Here is a 15474-nt window from a genome sequence, read left to right as displayed (position 1 = left end):
GCCTGCACATGTGTTGGCACACGCAGGCGCGTCAGGGACTTCCAGCCAATGGAGTGGCAGGGTGGTACGCTGCTGCCCCGATCAGCTTTCTTAACAAAGGATGCTGGCAGGGAAGAGCGGCAAGAGGGGTAAATGAACCTTTCCTCCTCTTAAAGTGGCATCCCCGCCGCCTTCAGAGGCCCATAAAGGGCTTCCGAACCAGTTCCGTGTACATCCCTAGTATAGAGTGTCTGCCAGTGTGTGAAGTCTGCTGTCATAAAACCTTTCATCAAATCATTATCTATAATGTAGCCAATTCTTGATCTTGTTGTTATGGAAACCATTCCTCGTGTAAAGCCCTGCTTTGGCAGAGAGAAACCTTTAAGCTGCTTATACATAAATAAACTTGACTCTGGTTTTTGGTTTTTTGTTTTAAAGTTCCCCAGTGAGTTATACTTTCTCCCCATGCAGTCCTCAGCTATACTACTAAGGGTTTGTCAGGACACAAACGTAAGCAAGAAGAGCTTGGTGGTGGCAGCTGAAGCTTGATAAAGGGAAGATGAGATAAGAACACCATTCTCAGTAAAATCCTATACCATAAAATGGTTAGGTGTGCGGCTGTGCTGCCCATGTCTTTTTGGGCTGTTCTGGGCACACGCAGAGCGCATGCCCAGATCGGCCCAAAAAGATACGGCCACCCAGACACGGGCGGCCATGTTGATTAAGATTAAGGGCCAAATCGGCCCATGTATTTCCCCCCGCGGCCGCCGCTGCCGACCGCCCTCCCTCCCTCCGGCTTTTTCATCCAACCCCCCCCCCCCCCACGTTTAAGGGCCAAAAAAAGATACGGCCACCCAGACACGGGCGGCCATGTTGATTAAGATTAAGGGCCAAATCGGCCCATATATTTTCCCCCGCGGCCGCCGGCGACCGCCCGCCCGCCCTCCCTCCCGCTTTTTCATCCAACCCCCCCCCCCCACGTTTAAGGGCCAAATCGGCCCATGCACTTGCCCCCGCGGCCGCTGCTGCCGACTGCCCGCCCACCCTCCCCCCCAGCTGTCGAGACCTCTGCAGCCCCGGAGAGAGGAGCTCGCATGCAGAGCTCCTCTCTCTTTAAAGCCTCTTCCCTAACTGGCGCTATGGACGCAAAGGACGCATCCTTTGCACCCAAAGCGCCAGTTCGGAAAGAGGCTGTAAAGAGAGAGGAGCTCTGCATGCGAGCTCCTCTCTCCGGGGCTGCAGAGGTCTCGGCAGCTGGGGGGGAGGGCGGGCGGCGGTGGCCGTGGGGGTAAGTGCATGGGCCGATTTGGCCCTTAAACGTGTGTGTGGGGGGTTTGGATAAAAAAGTGGGAGGGCGGGCGGGCGGCTGGTCGCCGGCGGCGGCCGCGGGGGAAAATACATGGGACAGCACCCGCTATTATAACGGGCTTCAAATTACTAGTTCTTCCATACAGTTATTAACCTCTCTAGTTTTGGGAATGGGCCCCCTCGCTTGCAGTGTCCCAGAGTGGCAGGTGGGGTATGGCTCGTCACAACCCTCTTAAAAACAGCTGTCTCCAGCCTATTCATCTCTTCAGGCCTTTCCACCCAGCTGATTCCAGATAGGGTAAACAGGCAATACATTGTTTGACTGTATATTTAATGAGTTGTGCAGTGAACATAAGAACAGCCCTGCTGGATCAGGCCCCAGGCCAGTCTAGTTCAGCATCAGGCCCAAGGCCGGTTTAGTCCAGCATCCTTTTCACACAGTGGCCCACCAGATTCCTCTGGGGAGCCCACAGGCAGGAGCTGAGGGCATGCCCCCTCTCCTGTCACTCCACTGCAACTGGTAGTTGCAGAGGGAGGGGTTGTACAAACAATGATCTATAATTAAAAATATGAGGAAATAACAATCCCCACTTCTTCCCGGAACACATATTTTCCGTAGCAGTTTTGACCTTCAAAGAACAGTCCTTTTTAAGCTATTTTAATCTCTGCTTCAGTGCCCCCTGCCCCCCAATTTCTGTTTCATTAAAGGTGAAAACCAGGGGTCAAGAAATTTTGGCTCTATTCACCAACCAGACAAAAGCATTTTATTCATTGAGCTATGTTGATACATTACTCATCAGGATTTTTTTCTGCTCGTCAGGCATCGTTTTTCCTTGTCGCAGACAAGTAGACTAGTGGGTTTCCGAGTGGAAAAACTCCACTCAGGGCTGGTGCTGCTTCTCTTTTGTATGTGTTCCTTCAGTGCCCTCTCCCACCACCACCTGCCAACTATCTCTTTTAATGTATGTTTCTTTGTGGTGTCCATTGGTCAGGCTTCAGTCAAGACATCAAAAGTTGCGACATGATTATGTTTAGTAATGTTCACTTCTTATTGCACGAAACCTTCCAGCTATTTAAATGTTCCCTACATCTGCAATTGTTTAATTGTTGGAAATTTCGAAGAGGTTTCCATGCTTCTGTATTTATCTCTGTAGTCTCTGTATTGGATAAGGAAAAACGTAATTCAAAATTATTTCCTTTCAGGATTTCTGGAAAAGAAAAGCCTACTCAAATCTGTGAACTGGTAAGAATGTTTCTACCATTTTTCACATATCCCTTCTTAATATGAGAAAGTACATGAAATTAATAGGAAACACCTATTATACAAGATATGATCAATCCAATAGTTTTGTTTCTGCTATTAAAAGAGCAGGAGGTGACTGCCTCCTTTGCCTGATATTGCTTATTGCCAGACTGACTGTGATTTGTACATCTATGAAGTCAATACAAAATATAGAATCTAATATTTTAGAGTGCTGGACTAGGACCGGGGAGACCCGAGTTCAAATCCCCATTCAGCCATGAAACTAGCTGGGTGACTCTGGGCCAGTCACTTCTCTCTCAGCCTAACCTACTTCCCAGGGTTGTTGTGAAAGAGGAACTCAAGTATGTAGGACTCTGGGCTCCTTGGAGGAAGATTGGGATATAAATGTAATCATAATCATCATCATCATCCTGAAGCTCTTGGGTTTCATTCCTCCCCACTCCTCCCCCTCCCCTTTTTTTAATGACTGCTGGGTAAGCTTGCAAATGTGAAAAATAAAATGCTTGAGAAGGTTCGTGGGAGTTTGCAGAGTAGGACCTTCACACTTCCCACCTCTGGGTCCTGTTCATTTCTCCTCTATCCCAGGCCTTGATCATTTTTCTTTGGATCTGGGAGCTAACCTAAAAATTTGTGAGCCAGATGATGGACACTTGACAGACTAACTGGATTTAGTGACAGATGTTGTGTATGTGGGGAGGGTAAATGAGCTTCTCTTTCTCTTATTTTTTTACAAGTAGCATAGGCTGCCTGGAACAAAATAAGATTCTATATAAATAACTCTACCTCTGAATATTCCCTAATACACTCATATGAGGGAAACACGTCCCCTCATACCTTCTTAACACTTAAATTGTTCTATAAACACATATCATACTTTGAAACTGCATCACTTGAGCTTACCCTCCCCCCCTAAAAAAAAAAAAAATCACTTCTAAACAAAAATACGCCATGGAAAAGGTGGAAGAAAGGTCTCTTGTGTCTGTGGAGAAAGTGATCACGTCTCTCTGTCTCAGCTTCAACAAAATAATTATTTTGTAATTATAATTTTGTAATTATATTTTAAGAAATCCCCCCTCCCTCCTTCTTGTGCTTCCTGCCTTCCCTTCCTGGGATATGCTACCACCGTCACTGCTTCTCTAGGCTTGCTCACTGTCTAATCCATTGTTGCTGCTGTCTCTTCCTCACCATGCTTTCTGGGGTGGGAGCAGAAAAGTGCAATGCTGTGCAGAGAGTGGAGGCGATGGATGGGCCAGCTGGTGAGTCAGTTTCTGCTCTCATGCAGCAGTGGTGCTGCTACAGATAGGTCAGTGTGCAAAGCCAAATGGGGGCAGCAGGTATTGGAGCACATCCTGGTGAGCTGGCACTCCCAGTTAGGGATGTTTTCGAAATGCAGTTTGGCATCCAAATTGCAGCACTATTGCTTTGAAACTGAGGACTTACACAGTCCCTTTAACACGGAGGAGAGCAGGTCCACACTAGCTCCTCCTCTGCTCGCCACCACTTCCATAATCACGGTGCTTCCCCCAGCTATAATAGCATGCCGGCAGGGCATTTCCCAGCTTCCCCTTCTTGACGCCAGCATGCAGGGGCCACTGGAAAATGCCGTGCTAGCATGCAATCATAACTAGGGGGAGCACCGTGATTATGGAAGTGGCGGCGAGTAGAGGAGGAGCAGGTGTGAACCTGCTCTCCTCCGTGTTAAAGGGGCTGTGTAAGCCCTTGGTTTTAAAGCGATTGTGCTGCAATTTGGGCGCAAATTCTTCACAGCCTTGCCGGCAATAGTATTCGGTTGTCAGTGGGACAAGGAATAGATATTGAATCACTGACCATGCTTATCAGTGGCAGTTTAAAGATGTCAATATTAATCAGAAATTGGATAGGTTGACAGTCTATGTACATCAAGTCCAAGATTCGGTCCTGGGCATGGCCAGTGAGAAGGCACTTGGATAGTAGGACTGCTGCCTGTGATCTTTGAAGAGTTGCTGCCAGTTGGTCTAGACAATGCTAAGTTCCACGTATTAATGATCTGTATTATTTTATAGCAGTGGCATATGTGATGGTACTACATATGTGCTGGTAATCTTTTTATTTTTATTTTTTTAAAGTCTGAAAATTCTGAGTCATCAAACTCGGAAAGTGACACAGAGAGTGATTCAGAACAGGTCTCAGTGTATCACAAATTACTGGCGACATTAAAAACTACTTCACATTTGGAAGAAGAAGAATCGGAAGAGGAATCGGAAGAAGAAAACAATGAGGAGGAAACAGAAATGGGCACCGATGCACTCCAGGATCAAGAAGAAACAGGGGATGAAGGCAATGACAGCAGTGGGCCTGACCAGGAATTGGGTAATGGTTTTCTTCCCTCCCCATTCTCATGTTGATTAATACCAATGTGTGATTTGGAATTTAGAAACCTACCATAATACTTGGGAAGTGACCACTGGAATTGATGTGGCACTATTAACTTATAACTGCAGAATGTCAAGAATCCTTTCTGAGAATGCTTTTTATGGGAGGGTCACAGCTAGGGCTCATGATTTGCTTGTAGAAGGCCTCAGGTTCAATCCCTGGCATCTCCAGGGCTAGGAAATATCTGTTTGAAACATTGGAAAGCTGTTGCTGGTCAGTATAGACCAGGTCTTGACAAATTTTCTTTAATTTTAGGAACTGGATGATGGATACTTGATAAAAGAACTGGACTTAGTGACAGTCATTGTGGAAGGGGAGGATAAATGGACTTCTCTTTATCCTCTTTACAAGTAACATACTTAGAAAAGAAACAGAATTGCCTGGGACAGATAAATATTTTATTAAATAACTCCACCTCTGAATATACTAGTCTAGGCACCACAGTTACATTTCTAGGTGCCATGGCTTCCTGGGATCTATCAATCCCTGGTATAGACCATAGTAAGCTACATTGACTAATGGTCTGATTCTGTATAATACAGCTCCTCTGTAATCTACGTAGTATTGTATATGTACACAGAACACTTTATTTATGTCAAAGATTTGTATTCTGTCTCTCAGCTCAAACTTATATGGCAGTCACCAATGAACATTAATTTACAACAATAAGACTAGTAAAAGCAGAGAACAGGTGAGAATAAAATCAATCATCCCTAAAAACAAACAAACAAAACCTCAGGAGAATACAGTTGCCTTCACCTAGTGCTAAAAAGTTAGTGCCCCAAGTCTCCCCGGGGAGAGTATTATACAGCCAAGGGGCCGCCACCAAAAAGGTCCTGTCTGTGGTGCAAGAATGGAGTATTGTGCTTGTTGGTATGCAGAACAGTGTATCTGTATTCTGTATATTGAATGATAGTGGGGCAGTGATCGTCCTTGATGGGCTGGGAGGGTGGGGGAAGGCTGCACTTAACCTATCTTCCCCCCAGATGACCAAAATTTCCTTCCTCAGCATGCCTCCTGTGTTCCCACATGGACAGCCCTGCTCTGTCCAGCTCTGTGAAGCATGGAGCAGGGCGGAGGAATCCAAGGCTAGAACTTCTTGTTCCGACCTCCCAGCATTTCTCAGTGCAACGCATGGCACGCATGTTGCATTGGGGATTCCCCCATCAGAAGGGCACTCTGTGCGGCCATCTCTGTGACTCCTTGGGCTGTCACACAATATCCAGTACAAGAGCACCTTTAACCTCAGCTAAAAGCCAGGTTTGTTAAGGGCAGGCAGGGAGCGGAGGGGTCTGCGAGGATCCCACCGCTTCTCCGACCAGCCTGACCCTGCTTGGGGCAGACCAGGCGGGGTTAGGCTGCTCGTGAGAACAGCCTCAGTGTTTGTTTAACAAATGTATATGCCACTTTTTCAAGTACGAGGCAGCTTACCAAAAATACTAGGAAAATAAAAGCAAGCCTTAAGCTGAAACAGTCCAATACACAGGCAAGATTTCTGACGTATAGCAGTGAATTGAACATAAAAGCCAAGGAGATGTAAGCAGGCCATCTAGAAGCCAAAGAGGTCATTCACACAATCCGAAACTGTGTTCCACCCAGGTTTGGGAGCTATGTGTGATCCCAATTTTTTAGGTTTTCCTCCTCCCTTGCTTCCACACAATCACTTCTACCTAGGTTTTCCTCTAACCTTGCTTCCACACAACCCAAAATTGGGAGCACACACAGCTCCCAAACCGGGGTAGAACACTGTTTTGGATTTTGTGAATGACCTCTGTGTTAAAGAAACAGTTCTTAAAAAGGCAGATTCTTTATAGTTCTTTTGAACACTTCCAGGAGTGCAGCCTGGCAGATCTCCATTTCAAAGGCGAGGCAGCACCACTGAAAATGCCCTATCTCAGGTTACAGCCATAGGAGTTTGAGACATTGGTAGAGCAGAGAACAGACCTTGCAAAGACCTATGGCCAAAACAAATCAGTTCTAGCTGATCTGACAACAAAGTAGAAATGCTTGAGAGTTTTCTCTTAGTCTGCCAACAGGAGGCAGACTTTCCCAATAAATCCTTTAGGATTGGCAAGGGTTAAACCTTCCTCTCAGTAACCAATTGGATTCTGTGAAACTAGGAGCTTCTGCTGTCAGGCAAAATAGCTTGAAAGGAGGAACGTAACCTGGATCACTCAATACAATGATGCCTTCTTTGCACGTTATACCTGGAACTCTGCATCCTCAAGGGAACTCACCTGGACATCTATTTTTAAAAGACTGACTAAAGCTTTCCTATATTGAAAGGCTTTTTGGCTGCTGGAGCATTAATGAGCTACTGTTGGTGTAAAGTTAAATGTGTGTTTACCTTTTATTGTGGTGGTTTCTCTTCTAAAATGGATTGGAATGCTTTAACAGTGTTTCTTTAATATTTATCTCACTTTTTAGAATTGTGAGTCACTCTGAGAGCCTAGAAATGGGCTTTAAATGTCTAAAAATAGCTAGGTTGTTTTGCTTTGTTCTGCTTTGAAAGTCAGCATCATAATATGAACATATGGACCTGCAACAAAACGTTGCAGTGTATCCCTATGGCTGACTATGATGAAAAAATAAAAGTTAGCAACCAAAAAATTACACACATACAGTTGTTTTCATGTTATTTTGGGATTGGATTAGTCCCCCACACCAAGAACTTAAATGTGTCAAACCCCTTCCCCCTCAGAAACACAAAGCTGTGAAATGGCTAGTGAGAAGACTAAATATTTTTGGACACCTTTTTCCCTTTTTGAAGCAGAAAGGTTGTGCCTATCTTGGAGTATTCCAAGTATGGAGCTGAGAAACCTCCCAATCTTTTTTATCAAGACCTCCTTGCCATTGGGTTCCATTACCTCTGCCCACCTGATTGTTAAGTGCTCTCTGAGTCCATGAACATTCTGCTCCATTGAATTACATTGAGGCAGTTTGCAGGGCAGGGGGTTGGGCCCCTCAGGTCCCCCCGCTCCCCAAATTGTTGTGAAACTGATGTATCTGATGTACCTTGAGTTTGCCGATACCTCCCTCTTACCCACAGGTGCTCCAGTTATATGTCCATATGGATCATAACATGTCCAACTCTTTCTGAAATGGAAAAAAATAAATATAATCTTGTCTCTAACTGGATCAAGAACCAAACTAATTTAAGTGTACCAAATCTTATTGCCAGAAAATAAGGCCAAATAGAAGCAATTTCATTATCGATTTTTTCATATTCTTCCCCATTGCTACTACTACCATGGTCTTGTAGAAGTGTGGCTTGTGAGAAAGTTGTACTAAAGTGGAGCTTGCCTACAGTTGCTTAAAAAAATTTCCACCTGGTACATTGAAAATCACTATAGTTCTATGTCAGTGGCACTGCAATCCAGCCTTTCCCTCCTCTCTCCTTTTATTTCCACTGAGTAAACAAAAAATAACACTAATCCATATAAGTAATTGCATAATTAGATGAAGAAGAAAAATGCAATCCTGCCTTACTCAGCTGGCATCTAACTACTAATATAAGCTTGTGCAAGGTATGTGTATACACTCAGTCTCTCTCTCTCCCCCTCAGAATGACATTGTACTACAGAATCTAGGATGTCATTGCTAAGATCAAGAGGGTCTGGGCAGTGACTGTCACACAAATGCATCACTCATTCTTTTTTCCCTTCCTTTTGGTATGTCACAGATGAAGTTCCAGTGCAGGAGAACAGCCAAGAGGAACCAGGAGATGCAGCTATTTCTAGTGACCTAAAAGATGAAACTGGTGAAGAGTTCACAGATGTGAAACATGAATCTGAATTTAGTCTAGAAACCAATTTCATGGAAGAAGAGAGTAGTGAGCCCAGTGCAGATTGGAAAGAAAGCCGTTCTCCTGAAGAACTTTCAAAAGGTCAGACCCAAACCCAACAACTGCATTGTGTTTGTCAAAAGGGAGGACTACTTAGAAATATATTTCTGCTGCATTTAATCTGCACCACTTCAACTCATGTAATTGGATGAGATAGGTTCCAAGCCTCTAGTGCAGGGTTTCTTAACCTTGGGCCCCTAGATATTGTTGGACTACAACTCCCATCATCCCCAGACATGGCCTTTGTGGCTGAGGATGATGGGAGTCATGGGTGTATCTAGGGTGGGGCAGGCAGGGCACGTGCCCCGGGCACCACTTGAAGGGGGGGCGCCATTTCTTTAAAAAAAATAAATAAATAAAAATGGCCACTGAAAACAAAATGGCCACCGTGCTTGCTCAAATGGCCTCTGTGAGGCCCTAGGCCATGCCAGGCCTCGCAGAGGCCATTTGAGCATGCGCGGTGGCCATTTTGTTTTCAGCAGCCATTTTTTAAAAAAAAATATTTTTGAAAATGGCCACCACACATGCTCAAATGGTCCCTGTTAGGCCCCAGAGTCCAGTGGGGGAAAACCTTTGCAGACCATCCCCACACAGCCTTTAGGAAGCCCCCCCACAGGGGCTACAGTTTAAAAAAAATTTAATATAATATAAGTCACTGTACACATATTCAGATTGGCACTATGTACAGAGAATCAAGGCTTGTGAATACTGAGCTGAACCTTATGAGCTAGGATTGTATTCATTTGCTCTTATTTTGCTTCTTGTGATAAGTGAGTTAAATGTGATGTCTTAATAATATGGCTATTAATGGTAAGTTTGTCTTTGAATCAGTGTGAAATCCTTAGTATTAAGGCTCACTGGGAGTTTTTTGCTCTCTTTCTCTCATTTTAACTGTCTTTCTGAAATACTAGAATATATTCCAAGCAGTGACACAGTTTACTCTGCATATCCTTTCATTATTTTCAGAGTATCTGGGAAAAGTCAAATTCTCTGTTTATTTTTAAAACTTATGTAATAGTGATGCTATAATGCATAGTAGAGAATTAGACAGGCACTTCTGTTTAGTTTTCCAAGTACACCTCCACATAGTATTTGGGTATTTCATGAGCCCCAGCATACTGAAATGTGTAGTTTTCCAGCATTTTTTGGTCTGGCTACGTCCACTGCTAAATAGTTTTTGAAATATTAAAAGATTAACAAGCTTGACTTGTACTTTTCAGCTGATATTATGGTAAAGTTATCTGAAAGATGGGAATCAGATGCTTGGACGGGGGCGTAATTTCAGTGCTTGCCCTAGGCGCTATTTTCCCTAGATACACCTCTGATGGGAGTTGTAGTCAAAACATTTGGGGGCCCTGAAGAAACCCTGCTCTCATGGGCTGCCCTACATGTCTGTTTGTGCAGCCTACTCAGGACTGCATTAGCAAAGTGCTGTCAAGCATTGGGCAGGCTAAAATGTGCAGCTTGTGGACTGTGTTTTAACTTTGTGGGTTACAAATAGTGCAGGCCTGATTGGAACCCTAATAAGTAATAGAAATGGTGAAATAGTTCTCCCAAGAAAAGAGTCCCCTTCTAAAATGCAGATTTTGCATGGCTTCCATTGGGGAGGGGCTGTAGAGTGCTTTGCTTTGCTTGCAGAATGTCCCAGGTTTAATCTCTGGTATCTCCAGGTAAGGCCCCTGCCTAAAAAAAGGGGCCTGGGAAAGGCCCCTGCCTGAAGCCTTGGGGTGCTGCTGGCAGTCAGCATAGATAATACTGAGCTAGATGGACCACTGGTCTGTTTCTGCTTCTTTTAAGGCATCTTCATATGGTCTAAAGCAGGGATTTTCAATGTTGGGTCCCCAGATGTTATTGGACTTCAACTCCCATAATCTCCAACCAAAGGCCACTGGGGCTGGGGATTATGGGAGTTGAAGTCCAATAACATCTGGGGACCTGAATCCCTGGTCTAAAGAATGCTTGGGCTTGCTTGATCACTGGAGAAGGAGAAGTCCTGCACTGGATACTGAAGCCTCTGTGTGGGCTTCTACCCTTTGCTGATTATATGAGTTCTAACAAGTCACAGGCGGAAAATGGCCTCCGAGATATGTAGGACATGGACACGAACAACTTTTAAAAACCCAACAGGAGCCTCCACTATTCATGAAATGAGTGGTATGAATATTAGTATAGTGGTTTTCTTTGGTAGTATACAGGAGGGTTTTACCATTGTCTCCTCTTAAGCAGTGTGAGATGATGCCTTTACCTTCTATAAAACATAGGATTTCTGACTGTGTTTATTTTTACATTTATATCCTGCTCTTCCTCCAAGGAGCCCAGAGTGGTATACATGGTTTATGTTTATCCTTACAACAACCCTGTGAGGCAGGTTAGGTTGAGAGATAAGGGACTGACCCGGAGTCACCCAGTGAGTTTCATGGCCAAACAGGAATTTGAGCTCTGATCTCCCCAGTCCTAGTCCAACCCTGTAACCTCTACACCACATGATCAAGTATACACTTCAGCCACACTTTCACCATTCTGTAATATTTGCCTAAGTGACTAACACTGCAATATTCAGTCCATGCATTATCCAGATTATTGCACGCAAGATTACCACGATGTGAGAGCTATTGTCATTTCAGGTGATAGAATAATTCCAGCAACAGGAAAGCTACCTTGAGCAAAGATGGCTGTATTATCCTCTCTACAAATGAACAATGTTTGCTCTTCTACCACTTTGCCCCACCCTAGCTTACTCCTGTACAGCCATTAGTAAAACTGGCCCTGTATCCATGTTGTTGCCCTTTCTATCATTGGTTCCTCATCGTGGCATATTTTTGATTGGTGGGATTTAACTTTATTCTTAATTTCATCCTCTGACCTTTCGATGTATGTTAAAAACGAATTGTTTCTACAGATAACACCTATCCTTTTCTACTGATCAGCTTCTTTACATGTTTCAAAGCTGGGGTTTAATTGTGGTGGTGGTGGTGGTAGTAGTAGTAATAATAATAATTAGGGGATCTGGTCGTGTGATAATGAGCATGAATCACCCCCTTCGCTAAGTAGGAACTGCCATTGTTTGCATTTGGATGGATTACTACACATGAGTGCTATCTGCTCTAAGATATTCTGCTGGGTCAGGTCATTTCCCAGTTTGGGGTGAGATTTCATCAGCTGTATATTGCCATCCCAGACCATTCTGGGGATGCTGTTTCTGTGCTTACTCATTGCCTGGAAGCTGTTAAGGTCTGGATGAATCAAAATAAGCTCAGACTGAATCCCACTAAGACGGAACTACTTTTACTCAGCCCTCGTACCGGCCAACAGCTGGATGTGAACCTTGTTTTAGATGGAGTGGCGCTGCCCCCAAAGGAGCTTGTTCATGATTTGGGGGTCCTTTTGGACTCGCGCCTCCTGCTTGAACAGCAGGTGGAGGCTGCGGCTGGAAGTGCTTTTGCCCAGCTTCATCTGATTCACCAATTACTCCCTTACCTTGATCGGCAGGCATTAATGACAGTGACCCATGTCCTCGTAATCTCTCGCTTAGATTATTGTAACGCTCTCTATCTAGGGTTACCTTTGAGGATGATCGGAAAGCTACAGTGGGTCCAGAATGCAGCGGCTCGTCTACTCATGGGTGCTAGAAAATATGACAGGGTAACACCTCTCCTGCAGTCATTGCACTAGTTGCCCGTTTAAGGTCCTGATTTTGACCTTCAAAGCCTTGCAGGGTTTGGTGCCTGTCTACCTACAGACCTGCCTCTCCCATCCAGTTACATCCTGTCCGGTCAGATAATCTCAGACGCCAGTTTTGTTGGTCTCTGATTTCCAAGAGGTTTGGGGTGCTAGGACCTGTGAAAGGGCCTTTTTGGTTGTTGCCCCTTCCCCTTGAGATTCGTTTAGCCCCTTCCTTACTGATTTTTAAATCTCTATTGAAGACTTTTATTTTCCGCCAGGCTTTTGCCCTGTAGTTTACCCATTTGGTTTTTTCTTTTTTGTTTGTTACTTTAGTTTTTAATTTAGATTGTAATTTTAATGTTGTCTTGCTTTGCATGTTTTTGTATACCGCCCAGAGTCTTCGGAATGGATGGTATATTAAATGTTTCTAATAAATAAATAAATAAACACTAGCCAACCCGCACGGAGCATCTGTGCTGTCTTTGGGGCCGGCTATATCCCCCTCCGTCCCTCCCTCCCTTCTGCCCCACACTCTTTCCCCTCTTTCCCTCCCCTCTGCCCCACACTCTTGCCCCCCTCCCCTCCCCACCGCCACTCTCTCTTGCCCCCTCCCCTCCCTACCGCCACTCTCTCTTGCCCCCTCCCCTCCCTACCACCACTCTCTCTTGCCCCCTCCCCTCCCTACCACCACTCTCTCTTGCCCCCTCCCCTCCCTACCGCCACTCTCTCACCCTCCTGCCCCAGTCTCTCCTGCCCTCCCCTGCTCCTCTCTCCTGCCCTCCCCTCTCCCCCTGCCCCACTCTCTCTTGCCCTCCCTCCCCCTCCCCCTGCTCCTCTCTCCTGCCCTCCCCCTCCCTCTTGCCCTCTCCTTCCCCCTCCCCCCTGCTCCTTGCCCTGCCCTCCCCCTCGCTCTCTTGCCCTCCCCCTGCCCCTCCCCCTCGCTCTCTTGCCCTCCCCTCCCCCTGCATTTCATTTTACAGAACTTACCAACTGCTGCTCCTCTGCCCGGGTGGCGAACACGGAAGTCCTGCCACCCGGTTCCCTCCCACTCCAGCCTCCCGCAGGCGTCTGGCCTCAGCAGCCGGTTCCGTCGCCTCCTGGCCGTGAGCCGCCTCCATGGCCTGGCCCACTGCCAGGCTGAGTGCTGCCTTTGTGGCCGGGCCTGCCAGGCCTGTTGCCACCACTTGTTAGCCTCTGTGGCCGGCCTCTTTGAGGCCGGCTACCCCACCCCCACCCCCAGGCTGAGTCCCACTGCTGCGGCCGGGCCCGCCGCTGCCTCGCCCGCTGCCTCGCCTCCGCGGCCGGGCCGGGCCTGCAGCCACCATTGCCACCCACAGCCTGGCCCACCGCTGGTCAAATTCTCCTGGGTGCACTGCGCCAGCCAATCAGGTGCCTCCGCAGCCCAGCCAATCAGCTGGGCTGCCGGGATGCATTTTCCCTAGCACACCTAGGAGAAATATATATATAGATTTCCACTTAGGGGATGGGGCTGTAGCTCAGTGTAAATCATTTGCTTTGCATACAGAAGGTCCAAGTTTCACTCCCCAGCATCTGCAGGTAGGGCTGAAAAAGACTCCTTCCTGAAACCTTGGAGAGCCTCTGCCAGTCAGTGTGGACAACACTGAGCTAGATGGACCAATGGTCTGACTCCATATGAGGCAACTTCCTTTGACTTTTTAAAATCTCTTGATACAGATCCATTTAAGCATCACATGGATGAAGATCTGGAAGAAAAAGAAATAGATAAAATCCATGCTTGTTCAAAATCTACCAACCAAGTCAAGGTAATGATGTACAACTTTGAAACACAAATTCTGTGTAGTTCCTTGGACTTCTTCCTTCGATTTAGGTTTGCTAGGTCTAACTCATCCATAAATGTGCCATGTAAACCATAGTACCCATCTTGGATTCGCTTGTCTCTAAAACGTGAGACCTTCACAGGATTTGTCTGAGGATAAATGGAAATTATTTTGTGTTTAGCTTTGTGTGTGTGTTTGTGTTTTTCTCTTCAGTGGCCACTACTGGGTCAGCTAGTTTTTTCCTCCACTTTGGAGAAGTTTGGAATTATTAAGCCAGATAAAGAAATGGATTTGCAACAGCTTCACCTTCAGAAGCCTTTGGGATCCACTTGGCCGAAAGTGAACAGCCCATTCCTTTCCACGCATACTAAGTCAAAAGATCAGCCATTTACCCCATTGCAAAAGGAACTCTTCTGCATTATGAATTCATACAAGGATTTGTTCTACCCAGAGAGGACTGCTTTAAGAAATGGGGAAGAAGTTCGCCATGTCTACTGCCTGCATGCTCTGAATCATGTCCTGAAGGCAAATGCACAGGTGCTTGGCAACAATGCCAAACGAAGGGATCAAAAACAAGGAGGTGATGACGACGGTTTCAGAGATCAAGGACTCACTAGACCCAAGGTGAATGGGTTTCCCTTAATGTATCTCCTCAGCATGGATAATCTGCCTATCACTGTTGTGATATCCTTTAAAGTAGAGCTGCTATCCTACAGTAATATTATAGTAATCAGTGCACAATCTGTTCTGTGTATTAATTATATGGGATGTCTCAATCAACTAAAGCAAAACTGAAGGCAAAACAGTAGCTTTTTCCACATCACTGGGAGTCTGTTCTAATGAGCAGCTAAGACCGGGTTAGGGCAGCAAAGCCTGGGATTGGCTGCCCACGAGAACTGCCTGGAGCCAACTGGCTCCTGGCGGCACCTCAGCAGCAAACCCGCCTAGGGAACCCACCTCTTAAATGAGGTTAAGGGAGCGAATGCTCCCTTAACCTGGTTTAGCTGACCATGTGTCAATGCTGGCTGCTTTCAGCCAGTGCTGAAACACTGACAGGCGCCTACCCATTGCTGCAGGGATTCCCACAATGCACCATGCACTGCATTGTGGGATTTCCGGGAGTCGGGATGATGCATCCCGGTCTCCACACTGCCAGGGGCAGCGGGGAGTGTCTGGGTGCTCAATCCACACATCAACAGGTTGAT

General features: G+C 46.0%; 1 protein-coding gene across 1 annotated transcript in view; it reads left to right on the top strand.

Annotated features, from left to right (window-relative positions):
- Nucleotides 1-15474, top strand: part of UTP25 (UTP25 small subunit processome component) — a 30859-nt gene that overhangs the window by 2249 nt on the left and 13136 nt on the right. The window contains exons 2-6 of the mRNA XM_053310638.1: nucleotides 2491-2530; nucleotides 4657-4900; nucleotides 8646-8849; nucleotides 14166-14254; nucleotides 14483-14893. Of these exons, the coding sequence (XP_053166613.1) occupies nucleotides 2491-2530; nucleotides 4657-4900; nucleotides 8646-8849; nucleotides 14166-14254; nucleotides 14483-14893 (988 nt within the window). The remainder of the gene's footprint in view (nucleotides 1-2490; nucleotides 2531-4656; nucleotides 4901-8645; nucleotides 8850-14165; nucleotides 14255-14482; nucleotides 14894-15474) is intronic.

This window comes from Hemicordylus capensis, chromosome 1, assembly GCF_027244095.1.
Source record: "Hemicordylus capensis ecotype Gifberg chromosome 1, rHemCap1.1.pri, whole genome shotgun sequence".
NCBI classification, from domain to species: domain Eukaryota; kingdom Metazoa; phylum Chordata; class Lepidosauria; order Squamata; family Cordylidae; genus Hemicordylus; species Hemicordylus capensis.
Note: the sequence above shows the minus strand (reverse complement) of the source record. Positions and strands in the feature narration are given on the sequence as shown.